Below are 15,570 nucleotides of genomic sequence, written 5' to 3' on the forward strand. Positions count from 1 at the left end.
CTTTTCATTGCCATCTGTCCGTCACCTCCAAACTGGTGGACAAAGCACGATCACCAACCTCGAATACAATGTTCACAAGATTACAAAAATGTGAAAACCCTTGGAGGTATGGACCATAACCAGTGGAGCTGGAAAATCATATCTATCAAAGTTGTACAAATCTGTCCAGTAAGGGTTAAGGTAAGAAAATTATTAGACCATGGTTAGTGAAATGCTGAAAGGAACTCCCAAACATCCCTGAAAACAATACCCTTTGAGGCATAGACTGACACATAAATTATGCAAATAAGAAGCAGAGAACTCTGGGTAGTTCTCAAGTTTAGGTGGAAAGTAGCTCCTGTATAGAGCACCCTCAAACCCAGCGACACTCTAAATGTGTTCACCTCAAATGTCTGCTTTTCTATCAAAGACTTTAAGTGTTGGGTTAGCCAGTGCAATCCATGACAAGATAGAAAGGGACAAACGCCCAGATGCATCAAAAACCCATTTTGCGATTCCTTAATAGCGAAAAATACCGATTCGCTATTAAGGAATAGCAAAATGGAATGCATCAAGAAATCACAAAAAAAATAGCGATTTCTTAGAATTCCTTAATTGCGACTCGCAAATTGCGAGTCGCAATTAAGGAATACCTCCCCATTCATTCCTATGGGCCTAGAGGCCCATAGGAATGAATGGGAAGACAATCTCAATTTGCGAATCGCAATTAGAGATTCGCAAATTGAGATTGCGATTTCAAGGGTGCAGGGGTGTCCAAAGGACACCCTGTTGCACCCCTGAAATTGATATGTGCACATGTGTTGCGCACACACATGCCCTTAGGGCATGTGTGTGCGCAACATGAAACTTTGAAAAATGCACTTTAGTGCATTTTTCAAAGTTTTTGCAAAGTACCATGAAGTTGTACTTCATGGTAATTTGCGTGCCCTATTAGCGAATTCGCTATTTTTAAAACTTTCATGCATTGCATTTAAGGAATCTCAATTTGAGATTCCTTAAATGCAAATAATTGCAATTTAGCGATTTCTCAATTAGCGATTTTTGCATTTGGGATGATGCATCCCAAATGCAAAAATACCGGTCACAAAGGGGCAGATTCTGAGAATGTGCCCCTTTGCGAGTGGATTTTTGCTTGATGAATCTATGCCAAAGTCTTTTGCCATTTCTACAGCAAAGTGTTTAAGCAATAGACTAACACAATGCTGTCCATACCGAGCTGTAAAATAACAAATGCCTTTTACCACTCCAGGCACAGTATTACAGCTTTGAATTGGTAAAATACCAACCAAGCCACCCTGAAATGAATCAAAGCAACCCCTGATACATGTTTTGCTCTCATTAGAGCTCTTGAGAGAGGTATAGCGTAAGCAACTTGGACTGTTGTTGAAAATGCTATCAGTTAGATATGAATAATTAATATTTTCCAGATTTAATTGATAACATGGAAGTGTGATAGTATTAATTTGTTTTTTCCTTATTGTATGAGTACCCAACATAAGCAGAAATGTATTATGATTTTAATGTTGTTTGTCACTTTGACAAGAAACCTTTCACTACACTCCTTTTTCCTGATCACCATTAGCTCGCACTACAGAGTGAAAAATATAGGTACTGCTGGATAGACTGGTTTAACTTACCCCTCAGTTGAAAAAAGTCTGATCCTGTATGTTGTCCATAGTTTGCAGAACGATAATATGTAGCATTTGCAATTAATATCTTCTGTTATAATTTCCTAAATATTTTGCTGTTTATGCTATATTTGGGATGGAGAATAGTCTTCGTTAGTTGGAGCTGACATTGGTTGGGTACTGGCTGATAGCAAAAGGATTCAAACTTTCTTGCAAATTCAGCCTATAGAACAAAAATGTAGGGTACTGAATTTAACAGAAATGGGGCATTCAAGCATAAGTACCCATGCTTCCAACATTGTTGAAAGGTTAATGCCATTCCTGTTTTTCAGGTAATACATGTTTAGGATCCTGAGTATATACACAGAGCAATAGTAATGAATGAAGAACTGCTGGATGCCACTTGGATCCTTCTTAAGATTGCTGTAAGTATCATTGATTTTTGCAATAGCTTCTTCTGTTCACTTTCATTAGACTATATGATGAGATCCCAAATATTTTGGCCGTGCTCATCATACATATTTAACTGCTTTGTTTTTTGTTCTGCTTTCACAAGGATCCCTCTCTTGTAAAAAATGTTGAGCCTAAGGCCAGAATGTTAATCTTTACAAAAGATTCACTCTCTAGTAACTGTAAACCAAGCCTTTGAGGCTGCTATGATCTTGTTACCTGACCACCTTCTTGGATTTTGTCATCTGGCGAACACAAATAAAAGTTTGGTGGGAAAAGCAGATTTTAGGAGCATAACATATGTTTGATGTAAGGGGAATGAATATGAAAAGAACAGTTTATAGTATGCCTTTTAGACATAAAGGGGCCCATTACGATGTCGGGCGGATTGCCTCCGCCAGGCTGGCGGTAGCCACCGCCAGCCTGGCGGAGGCAATCCACCCGACATCCATTCCCGAATTCCCCCCCGCCATATTAGTATGGCGGGGGGACCGCAGCGGACGGAAAGACCGTCCGCCGCTTTTCTGCGCCGGTCGCATAGACACCGCCAGCCATATTAGAATGGGCTGTCAATAATGCCTTTCTGTGGCAGCAATGCCGCCACGGAAAGGCATGCGGTCTTCACTCTGGAGGCCCCCTGCGGGCCTCCAGAGTGAAGGAGGGGTGGGGGCTGCACACGGGGGTACCTGTGGTACCCCCCTCACATTTGCATAAACAAAGCGGCAGGCACCGCGGGGTGCCTGCCGCTTTGTTTATGCAAATGCTGAAATGCATTTCTAGCATTGTGGCGGGCGGTGCTGAGAGCACCGTGCGCCACAATGCTAGAAATGCAGGATGTGCTCGCCACTGTGGCGGGCACATCCTAATGCCCCCCACGGGACCCCCACCCTTATGGCGGGCGGTCCCAATCCCCGCTAGGATGATGGGCGGACAAAGTCCGTCCGTCATCCTAATGGACCCCTAAGTATGGCAAGATCTTGTGACTAAGAAAACAGTAATATCTACAAAGAGTATGATAGACTGGGGGCGCATGTTTGTATCAATTGAATAGCATGCCAAGTCTGTGGGTCATCATTATTTGGTACATGGACCAAGTATATGCAGACTTTCTGCAAGTCAGTTGTTATAAATGGATTGCCCACTAGATGATTCTGTCCTAGATACTATGGCCCTCATTACGATGTCAGGCAGAATTACTTCCGCCCGACACCGCATCGGTCATGGGACTGACCAACACCCAGTCAGCAGACCAGACTGCCACATTAGGATGCTACTGAACACTGTTCGGTCGCATTCCTTACATTTTACAATGGGAGCATGCATTCCGGACGTAAACCGGCAGTAATGTATGCTCCCTTTGTAAAATGGGAGGTGCGGTTCATCCCTGCACCCTGTGGCAAGCCCCTCAAGATGCAAGGATCAACAGGGGGGCACCATAGGTGCCCCCCCCTCCGGCTTCCAACTCCAACCAGAGGCCTTGTGCCTTGGGGGGCCCTGCTGGGGGCCACCAAAGGTGCTTTCTGACATGGTTTCCATTACAGACAGGCTGGCATGGGAACCATGTCCGAAACTGTCTTCGTAATCTCAAGAGCGGAAAGGCCCACCCTTGAGATTACTTGATGCATTGCGACTGGCGGACGCCAGCTGGAATGACCAGTTGGATTCCTTTCTGACCACCTCTATTGTAATGAGGCGGTCAGAAAGAAATCCGACCGGCACATTACGATGCAGTTCGAAAGGCTCTGACCAATGTTCGGAGCCTTCCGAATCGCATTGTAATTGGCCCCTCTGTGTAATAATAAGGCCATCTGCAAGTATTGCGGATCCTGTATCTGGAGTGTTAACACTAGAGTGTCAACACTTCTTTATCACCAGATTTATCAAGGATGCAGTTCGAAAGGCTCTGACCAATGTTCAGAGCCTTCCGAATCGCATTGTAATTGGCCCCTCTGTGTAATACTAAGGCCATCTGCAAGTATTGCAGATCCTGTATCTGGAGTGTTAACACTAGAGTGTCAACACTTCTTTATCACCAGATTTATCAAGGATGCAGTTCGAAAGGCTCTGACCAATGTTCGGAGCCTTTGGAATCGCATTGTAATCGGCCCCTCTGTGTAATACTAAGGCCATCTGCAAGTATTGCGGATCCTGTATCTGGAGTGTTTACACTAGAGTGTCAACACTTCTTTATCACCAGATTTATCAAGGTTTCACCTACTTTAAAAAGTAATTTGTGTTCTTTCGCTTACCTGTTTGCTGTATCTTTACAGGACTGTTAAAGATGCTACTATTCTGGGCTACAGTATTCAATTTTTATTTTTATTTGACTGTTTTGTCAAGTAGTCCAATTTCAAGTTTTTATTTGTTTGTTTGTTGAACAATAAAGCAGCTCTCTTGCATTATAACTACATGTTATAAGCGCAAAAAGATTTTCCTGAATGTGTGATGGATTATGCTAAAATAAATAGTTGTTTGGACTTATCGTTCATGTTGCACCTCATTGTGACCTAACGGATCACTTTATGCTCTGTACTGTACAACTTACTTAAATTATTTAAAAATGAATTAACTCTATTATTGTAAGAAAGCAATTACGCTTAAATTCATTTGTGTACCTTATAGCTGACACACAAATTAGCAAAAGCAAATGGAGTTACAGCATTATGATGAGGCAAAATAAAAATACATGCACTATTTGAAAAGAATCGGACTCACCCAGATAGTAAGATAATGCCAGCATCACCAGCTTCAGCTGAATTATAAATGGAAAACAGATAATCAAATGTCTCCTTAAACCAATTACATTGTTGATGAATAGGTGTGCCTAAAAAGAAGACAAAGTTCAATTGACAAGCCATAAAATAATAGGAGACTATCCCAAACATTGGGTTTAAAAGCATGAATAACAAACATATAAAAGACAAACATCTGTGGCTTTTGTATGGAGAGTGCATGGAAAGACACAAACATTCATGCACACATTGATATAGGCCAATCTTACATGCAGAACAATATACCTCCACACACCCATGCACCCACAAACCAAAACAGCTAGAGACACATAACCCAACAAACCTGGACCGTTAAAAATACCATTTTAAACTCAAAAAATCACTTCATTTGACCAGTTATAGTTTACTGAGCTAACTATAACCTGTGCCCCACCATGCATTGCTTATGCCCTCACATATCACATCAGACATGAACTGTTCAATTACATCATTGATGACATTTCAAATGACCTAATTGACAACATTGATTATATCACTGATGACATGTTCCACTAATCTTCAGTTCAATTTACTCTATAAACAGTACAGCCTTTGAGATAGTGCAGCCTCATGTAAAGCATAACTAACATAAACATGTACTTACATAAAGTAATTACAATGTAGTTTATTCCCTCTAGACACGCTAGTTCTATTAGGTGGCCAAGACCCTGCCATGTGCATCCTTTGCCATGTGAACAGGTTTTCACAGAGAATCCCTACCTCTGGACACTCTAGCTCCATTAGGTGTCAAAGCTAAGTACATTTGTCTTTATGCACAGCTCTTCATGGAGAGGGAACTCCCGCTAGACATCCAAGCCACATTACGTGGCCAAAGCGTTCACCTTGTGGATAGTTCTTTATGTAGAGGCTGCCCCTCCCTCCCGACACCCAAACCCCATGTGGTCTACAAGCCCTACTACTCAAAGCTGTTGCCCTGTGAAAAACATGTCACAGAGATCCCTCTACCTATAGACTCTCAAATACTGTTAGCTGGTGAAGTCCCTACTACACACAGAGGTGAAGCATGTTGTAATTGAATATACTCATCGGAAGTACAGAAGCTATAGCAAATTTGCTCTAGATATAGCTCATTAAGTACCTTTCAGTGTCAGAAGAATATAGCAAACTGTCACATCATTGGAGGATGTCATCAGTGATGTCATCAGTAATATAACGAGCTGTCATCAGTTATGTTATAAATGATGTCATTGATCATGTCACAAGAGATGTAATATGTGAGGTCATAAGCAGTGCATGGTGGGGCTCAGTAAAATATAACTGGTGAATGGAGTGTTGTATATATATATATATATATACATATACATACAAACACATGCACATACATTTACTTATAACCTACTGGCAGTCGCCAGTAGGTAGTCATAGTTAGGACACAGTTTCCATAGAATAATTATTTTTGTTTTACCAATTACTTTAGTACTGTTTGATGAATCTTCCTAAAATTTTCAAAAACAAGGATGCAAATTCGTTTAGTTGTTGCCTTTAAAATGTGGAGAGATTCGTCATATGGGGGCTGAGAAAAATGGGGGGGGGGTCTCAAAACACATTTTCCCCATGTGATTTTTTAAACACAACTACAGCCCGAACTGCTGGTCGTAATTACACCAAATTTGGCAGAAATCTAGCCCTTGGTCAAGAAAGTGTGCTTTTTGTGATTTGGTGTAAATCCATTAAGTAGCTTTAGAGTTATTAATAGAAAATCAGATTTGTATATCAAGGGACACAAACCCTCTACGAATCCCCCCCATCTCGTGTAGAGATCTGATTGGCTGCCAACACTTCAACCAGGAGGTGTTGGCAGCCAACTTGGGACTCGGACTCAGCCGAGTGCCAAACAAAAGCATTAAAAAAAGAGAAAGTGCAGGGTAAGAATACCCTGCCCTTCTGGGTGTAGTTGTGGGATGTTGGGGTTTGAAGTGCCTTTAGTCTCCTGCGGCAACTGCCTTGCTAGTGATCTGCAAGCAGTCTTCATACTGGGTAGCTCCTGTTACCTCCACCAGGGACATAAGAAGAGGTTTGGAGTGATCCACAATCATCCTCGCATACTCTTCGGTCTCCACTGCCACTGCGTCCTTGGGGAGGGTGGCTAGTTGGGCATGCATGGCCAGGAAATCGTCTGGGTTCCGGGTGCCAGGTTGGTATTCTACGGTGAACTGAAACTCTTAACAGCTGCAGGATCCACTTTTCAATTCTCTGGGGAGGCCTTGACAAGGACTCCTGGAAGAGCAGGATCTGTGGCTTATGTTCTGTGATAGCGGAGAAGGGATGGCCGTATAGTAGATGTAGAAATGCCTGCAGCCCAAAGGGCGGCAACAGCCTCACACTCTATTTGTGAATAGCGCTGTTCCGTGAGTGTAAGCGTACAGCTGGCTTATGCCACCGGAACCCATTCTCTGCATTCTTGTTGTTGAGCCAGCACTGCACCTCGGCCGGTGGGACTAGCATGCATCTACCACTAGTATCCCTCAGGGGGTTGAAGTACACCAGAGTGGTATCTGCGGACTGGGTGGTCTTGGTCTGTCAGAACGCTTCTTCCTGCTCAGGTCCCCATGCCCATGGGTTGGGTGACTCAGTGAGATCCTTGAGCGGGCTGGTGATATCTGATAGATTTTTCATGAAGCACCTGCAGCATGTCAGCATGCACAGGAACCTGGGGACTCCTGACACAGATGATGGGGCAAGTGCTTCCTGAATGTCCTTTACTTTGTCGGGGTCAGGGCCGATGCCTTTGTCCGAAAAGCAGCAGTAGTATTTGAACCCATCAGGCAGCCGATTCTGTCAAACAGCGGTGTGAAATCCTGCCACAGATGCTCTAGATCATGCGCATGTACGCTGAAGGCTATTTGTGCAGATTGCTTGGGTTAGGCTGGGGCACAGATAGATAAACCAATCAAGTCAACCCGAGTAGTGTGTGCTTTTCAATATCCTAACAGGGCATCCTTTGGGTCCTGGTTGGTTCAATCCCTGTGAGGCTTGTCTTCTTGTTCTATTTGGTGGGTATTCATGATTATGGGAATGGTGAAGGAAATTTACCAGTAAACAGATAGGTAGATAAACTGTATTGTTATGTTACAGTATTACTTTTTTGCAGGTAAAAAATTACACATACTAGTATAGAAGAATTTTGATGATCATTAATCATTTAGAAAATATATGTGTGTGTGTATATATATATATATATATATATATATATATATCACCAAGCACATTTCTCTAGTTTCTGGAGCCCCCAACCCTACAGGGCGGCCTCAGGAAATGGGCACGGAGCAGCCCATGAAAACACCACGTGTAAAGCAACAAACTGAGGCCCAATACTGGGATCGTGCTTTTAATTCAGAATTCAGCAATGTCAGCTTTCATCTTCTCAACGTTTCGGCATATATATATATATATATATATATATCTTCTTCTACCAACAACGCTGCTCATCCACCGCCGCTGGCCTCGCAGGGCCAGTGCCGTCGATGGAAGCAACCACTATCAGGATTCAGAGATCAGTATTCATTCAATATAAGAATTGAAAAAAGAGACGGCACACCAAGTGGCTTTGCACAGATTTTTATGTGCAAAAGGAACGACGCATTTTAGCAACCTTTGTCAAGTTAATGTCATGTGCTCAACCCACCACAATGCGTAAAGAAATACGTGCAGAACCGAAAAACATAGAAGAAAGACTACCATCAGTCCTATAAGTTGAAATCAATACAACTGCAAATAACATTTACCAATTAATAATATTTAAATGTAAAAAAAATGCAAATAACATTTCCCAATTAAAAATAATATTTCAATGTTAAAAAATATATATATAAACCCTTTCATTATTTGAGGCAATCAATAATGCAATGTATTATTTATATACATATATTTGGTTTCAACACAAGAAGTGCAAAATCACCTAACAGTGAATATACATAAAAATGCATTTGTATGATATATACAAGCTCACATGTCTCCAATAAAAGAAACACACAATGACTGTAAGTCAGTTATAGATCCCTAAACTGATCATGCAGGCTATTTTAGGCTTACCATACTTTAGCCTGGATAGTAGCCCAAAGTTAAAGACAAGGGTTTGGAAAATTTCCAGATTTAAGGCAAGTGCCCCTAGGTAAACATACTGGCAATGGAAATATTGCCAGTTGTATCCTCGTAGTTGCTATAGTGAACTGAGGATGAAAAAGAGTAAGCCAGGTGACTCTCCATAAAATTGGCAAGAGTGTTAGATCGAATAATCAAGGGCAAGTGCCCATATTAGGAGATTAAATGTGGTTGCATATTAAAAAAATGCCCACAAAATTTAACATAATTGAGATACAGATAAAAACACAAATAATAATAAAGAAAGAAAACGGGCAATTATTATTAAGTTGGAAATATGAAATTGTATCAGTTCTGAATTTACAATAGGTGTAAAACCAATGTTCAGCCAATGTGAGTATAATAATAATAATTCTTTCTTTATTCGGTTTTAGACATTACAAAACCATAAAAGCAACAACTTAAGTTACACAGTTACATGTTTAAAAAATATCAAGTCTGTCATAGAAAATATTTTAACAGGATTCTAAAACATTAAAAGGATAGATTACATTGGAATTGTTCCATCTTTTAAAGGTTGTTCCTATGCCTAACAATACATTTAAAAAAATTTAGTACATGGTAGCAAGTACATTCGGAATCTAGCATTTGTAAGCATAACATGGCGGGACGGCATTGTCTAAAGCCCCAGCGCTTTAACAGGGGAAATAGCCAGAGTTTTCTGTGGGTTTGAAAATATTTACAGAACAATATTGTATGTATACAGGACTGTGGCGACATGTCATCACATGGGCAGTGAGCCAAAGTTAATTCCCATGTATTCTTTACTGGAAAGGCTACAAGTCTGTGAAAAAGATTGAGTCTAAACCTTGTCAGAAGCATCTTATCATAGGTACTGATCTCTAATGTGAGATAAGGCTGGATTTGCGGGGTAAGCTGTACCATATTTGCATGTAATGCGGATTGTTTGGTTGATATCAAAGTAATCCTAAGAGTCTCTAGATGACTCAGGGCTATTTGCTTCAGCTCTTTCTTTGTTATTTCAGTTAGCTTATCGGGTGTAAGGTAATACCTTTCTAGGCCCAAGTCTAAGAAAAAGCGCCTGACATAGGTAAGCCATGCTATTTTGTGCGCACGGTCCAGTGCCATGGAATCCTCTAAGATATGTTTGGTCGGATCACTGAAAGAATATCGACTACCACAATATCGAGTACCCAAAATATCGAGGTGAAAATATCTACTACAAAAATATCGAGTTTGTATGTACAAACAGGTAAGTACAAAAATATCGACTACAAAATATCGTTTACAAAAATATCGTTGTAAAAAATATCGACTTTACTAAAAACAATGTTTAATTACATTAATATAAAAAATTAATTACTAAAATATAATTAACAATACTTAAAATAACTTTTAATAATTAAATATTTAATGAAAGTAAAAAAATATATATATTTTTAATCATATTTCTTAAAACATATATATATAGTAACAACATTTAATTAAATAATAGGCAATATTGTATATGTACCCCAAAAACCCAAAACTGACCCTGAACCCTAAAAATACCCCTTTACCCAAAAACTAAAAACTGACCCTGAACCCTAAAAATAACCCTTTACCCAAAAACTGAAAACTGACCCTGAACCCTAAAAATACCCCTTTACCCAAAAACTGAAAACTGACCCTGAACCCTAAAAATACCCCTTGACCCAAAAACTGAAAACTGACCCTGAACCCTAAAAATACCCCTTTACCCAAAAACTGAAAACTGACCCTGAACCCTAAAAATACCCCTTTACCCAAAAACTGAAAACTGACCCTGAACCCTAAAAATACCCCTTTACCCAAAAACTAAAAACTGACCCTGAACCCTAAAAATACCCCTTTACCCAAAAACTGAAAACTGACCCTGAACCCTAAAAATACCCCTTTACCCAAAAACTGAAAACTGACCCTGAACCCTAAAAATACCCCTTTACCCAAAAACTAAAAACTGACCCTGAACCCTAAAAATACCCCTTTCATTTAACATAATTAGCAATTAATCAATTAAATAAAATTAATTACCAATTACATTTTAATTAATTAACAAACATTTTTTAATTAACAATTAATTAAATATTACTACCAATTATTAAATTAACATATTTAATTAATTATAATTAAATTACTTCCCACCCTATTCCCCTATAAACCCACAACCCGCTAGAGAAAATACATTATTTTAATTGACATAATTAGCAATTAATCAATTAAATAAAATTAATTACCAATTAAATTTTAAATAATTAACATATATTATTTAATTACCAATTAATTAATTATTACTACCAATTAATAAATTTACATATTTAATTAATTATAATTAAATTACTTCCCACCCTATTCCCCTATAAACCCACAACCCGCTAGAGAAAATAAATTATTTTAATTTACATAATTAGCAATTAATCAATTAAATAAAATTAATTACCAATTAAATTTTAAATAATTAACATATATTATTTAATTACCAATTAATTAATTATTACTACCAATTAATAAATTTACATATTTAATTAATTATAATTAAATTACTTCCCACCCTATTCCCCTATAAACCCACAACCCGCTACAGAATTAAATTACACAATAATTAAAAAAATAATTAATTAAAAAAAATAATAAAATAAATTGACACTTTTCACACATATTATAACATAAACACACTATAAATAATTAAATATTATTTAAAAAACTATATTTTTTACTATCTAGATTATATACTTGGATATTTTCACTGTCTATATTATTTACAGTCGATATTACTTCACTTACCTTAAAAACGATATTTTGGCTGTCGATATTCTGTCTAGTCGATATTTTCTCCAAACGATATTTAAAACTCGATATTCTGTCCAACCGATATTTTGGAGTCGATATTATGTCTGTGCACCGTTTGGTCAGCACGTTTTTGTCCGAGACCCAAATGCGTCCCCAAAGTAACAATGGTTGAACCTTTATCAGGTCTTCTATATAGGGAATTCCTAGTTCCATATGGCAAACATAGATAGAGGAGCATTTTGGCATAGATAGGAGAAATCTCATAAAAGAGTTCTCTGCTATCTGAAGAGAGCCAACATCTGTATGCCCCCATACCCCGGCCCCATATAGCGCAATTGCTTGGCATTTCGCAGCGTAAATTCTCAACAATTCAACTGGTGGTCTCCTTCCTAGTCGTTGGGAGAAGTTCATCAGTGCTACAATTGCTCTCTTGAAAAGATGCCTCCGAGCTTCTATGGCTGCCTTCCAGTTTAATCTTTCGTCGATCATTATACCCAGGTAGGGGTACTGGGGAGTCCTCTCAAGTTTTTTGTCATTTAAGTAAATATTCTTTGTTCGATTTCGTCCTCCACCAGCCACCATGACAAATGTTTTTTTAACGTTTACATGAAGGTCTAGAGCGCTCATGAAGTCAGCTTACTTAGTCAGAGACTTCTGGAGTTCAGTTGGTGTGCGGGCCAGGATGACCGCGTCATCCGCATAGAGTAGAGCGGGGATCAAGCGTTGGTTTGTTCTGGGGAGGTCCTGCCCCCCTCTCAGCATCTCCCCCTCCAATCCATTGGTGTACAGCGAGAAAAGAAAGGGGGCCAGAACACACCCCTGCCTGACTCCCCGCTCCACTCTAAAAGGCACGGCGAGCTCCCCTTTTATACCATAGCGCACTCTTGCAGAAGCCTCAGAATATAATTCTCTCAAGAAATCCAAGAGGGGGGGATCCACCCCCATGGTTCTCAAGAGAGACCATAGCTTCGCATGAGATACGCAATTGAACGCAGCAGACAAGTCCACGTATACCATATACATTGTCCCCTGCTTTGCGTGAATGTATTTGGACACGATCATGCTTAGATTGAGTGCCTGTTCTACAGTTCCGAAGCCTTCCCTAAATCCAAATTGTAGGTCAGATATAATATTCCTGTCATCTGCCCATTGCTGAAGCTGCTCGAGTACCGCTCTGCCAACTACTTTGCCCAGAGAGTCCAACAATGAAATGGGACGATAACATGTAACGTCCTGGCGGTCCCCCTTTTTAAAAATTGGCACCATGATGGATTTGGACCAAGACTCCATCAATCCCAGTTTCGCTGCTGCGGTACATACTCTTGTGAGTATAGGGGCCCAGCGGTCCGGGAGGTGTTTAAAAAGGTCTACTGGCAACCCATCAGGACCAGGTGCTTTACCACCTTTGCTTGATTTTAATGCCTGTATTACATCAAGTATGTCAAATTGCAAAGGAATTGGAAACTCGACTGGGGGTAAAGAGTGGACTAGCCCTTCAGTCGGGGATGTTAGTTTAAATATATTTGAGAAGTGGTCTACCCAGATTTCCTCTTCTATAGCCACTTCGATCTTAGGGCTGTCGGGATCAGATAGAAAGGGGGTCTTGACTATCCGCCAGAAGAACTCGCTATTTTTCATAAGTGCGCTTTTGTGGAGATCAGCCCATAGTGCTTGTTTTAGCTCCTGCTTTCTCAGCTTCCTTGCCTTATTATATTGGAGCCTAAGGTGCTGTATTTGCTGTTGGACTCTATGTGGTTGTTTAAGTGCCGTTTTTAGCTTGGTTAGGGCCACAGTGCAGTCGTGGTTAAACCAACCTGGTAGTGTTGACTTAGTTGGTTTAGAATTTCTAGTCAGCAATCCTGTCGTTTTTTCTAATATTATCTTGAAATTTTCAAGAACCACCCCATCATCTACTGAGAGATCTAAATATTTTATTATATTAGGGTATGTTATCTTTATCAATTTGTCAGTAAGTTGAATGGGATCGATCTTTTGCCATTTCAGAGTATACCCGTTTCTCTTGCCCAGTTCTATCTTATTTTGGGATAGGGTTTTTGCTATGGTTGCTGTTTGGGTTTCTAAATCATTCAAATAAACATCCAACCTAACGGCAGAATGATCACTTAGGGTGTTTTTCATTAGTGTGAAATCCCTGGTTAGATGTATTAGTCCATCCGTCAAGAGAATATAATTGACGGTGGTCTGATGCCCCCTCCCTAGATACGTTGGATCTAGGAGGTTCCCAGTTGAGCCTGTTTTATTTGCTATTGACAGTTCTAGATCTAAAAGGAGGTTATTCATAGCTATTCCCGTCCTTACGTGGGGGAAGTGCATGAGGGGGGGTGTCATACTCATTCACTATCCCACAACTCCCTTTACCCACGCGCGGGCAAAGGTGTAGATTAAAGTCCCCTCCCCATAGTAAATGAACTGTCCCTTTTTTTTCATACAATTGTCGGAGCAGAGCAATTTTTTCCTGGATTGTTAAGAGAGTAGTACAAAAGTAGTCGTCCTCTAAATTATTATAAAAATTTATTAGGATTGTTACTTTTTTCCCTGCCGAGAGACAAAGTAATTGGAAATTTGGGGCGAATTCTGTTTCTAATACCTTCAGGTTTTTTATAGTGTTTGCTATATAAGTGACCAGGCCCCCCTTAGGCCTACCCACATTACTTGCTACGGTTGGAGAGAAATACGTCTTATAGCCCAAGAGATTTAACTCCTTCATGGCCCATGTCTCTTGTAGGCAAATTATTTTCCCTTCCTTTAGGAAGTGAGCAGCAGAGCCATCCTCGATTTTGGGGCGGAGGCCTGCAATGTTCCAAAAGATGACAGACAGGAATTGTATTTTATTCTCTGACCCTAAAATAGTCGCCCCTATGGGATCTGGGGGTAGAATGGTTTGGTCGATGTTTGCATCTTCTGCTAATGGTCAGTCAACCATTTCTAGGCCACTGAACCGATTCATAGTCGGTATACCCGGCCAGCTGTCCCAGTGTGGTGTTTCCCTATGGGGGGTCTGTATGGTCTCTGTGAAAGCCCACCCCACTGCTCCCATTCTCTACCTCTGTTCCGTGGTCCCATAGTCTGCCAAGGACCCTCATAGTTTTGGTAGTGGGGGTCCAGTGTCCACCAAGAACTATCGTAATCATTATAGCGCGGGCCGGTTTAGGTCTGGGGATGTCAAGTTCTCATGGCTGGGGGACTGCTTTACGCCAGGAGCTATCAAATTCCTGGAGGTAGCTGTTATGATGTCTCGAGGGATAGAAAAAGGAAAGACGCTTTGTATCTATCCCACCACTTGTGCTATGATATTCCCAAGAGCAAATGTAGTCAACTACTCTGGGGTCCTCAAAGGTAATGACAATGCAATCTCCCTGTATTAATTTCTTGCCATGACCTACCCATGGGGTCCTACATACCGTTAATATTCTACTTGGCCAGTTAGGAGGGATTGGGCGGTTTGTAGTTAGCCAATGTTGGGCCTTATTTTTTAAGGACCAATTAGGTTCTACGACCTGCCCCACCAGTTCGGGTACACCAGTCATCACAACCACGAATGGACATGCCTCAGGTGGCATGTTGATGGGGAGTTTACCCTCGTGTGTTCCTCTGGTTCCTCCTTTCTTTACTGCTGGGTTTGATGTTTTCAGGGCTGGTGTTTTTGGGGCTGGTGTTTTTAGGGCTGATGTTTTTGGGACCATGATGATCTGAGGTATAGGTGTTGTAGCTTTAGGAGGGGGTTTCTCCACTGAGGGTACCTTTGCTATTGTTTGTTGTTTAGGAGGTGGGAGCAATAAAGTAGTAGTTCTCTTTTGTGGAATAGGTGC

The 15,570-nt window shown here is 40.4% G+C and overlaps 1 protein-coding gene across 7 annotated transcripts in view; it reads right to left on the reverse strand.

Moving 5' to 3' along the window:
* LOC144763482 (D-aspartate oxidase-like) overlaps nt 1-15,570 on the reverse strand; it is a 247,442-nt gene that overhangs the window by 37,129 nt on the left and 194,743 nt on the right. For all 7 annotated transcript variants that reach the window (XM_078649117.1, XM_078649114.1, XM_078649118.1 and 4 more), the window contains one exon: nt 4,794-4,902. In XM_078649117.1, the coding sequence (XP_078505243.1) occupies nt 4,794-4,902 (109 nt within the window). The remainder of the gene's footprint in view (nt 1-4,793; nt 4,903-15,570) is intronic.

This window comes from Lissotriton helveticus, chromosome 6 (assembly GCF_964261635.1).
Source record: "Lissotriton helveticus chromosome 6, aLisHel1.1, whole genome shotgun sequence".
Taxonomy (NCBI): domain Eukaryota; kingdom Metazoa; phylum Chordata; class Amphibia; order Caudata; family Salamandridae; genus Lissotriton; species Lissotriton helveticus.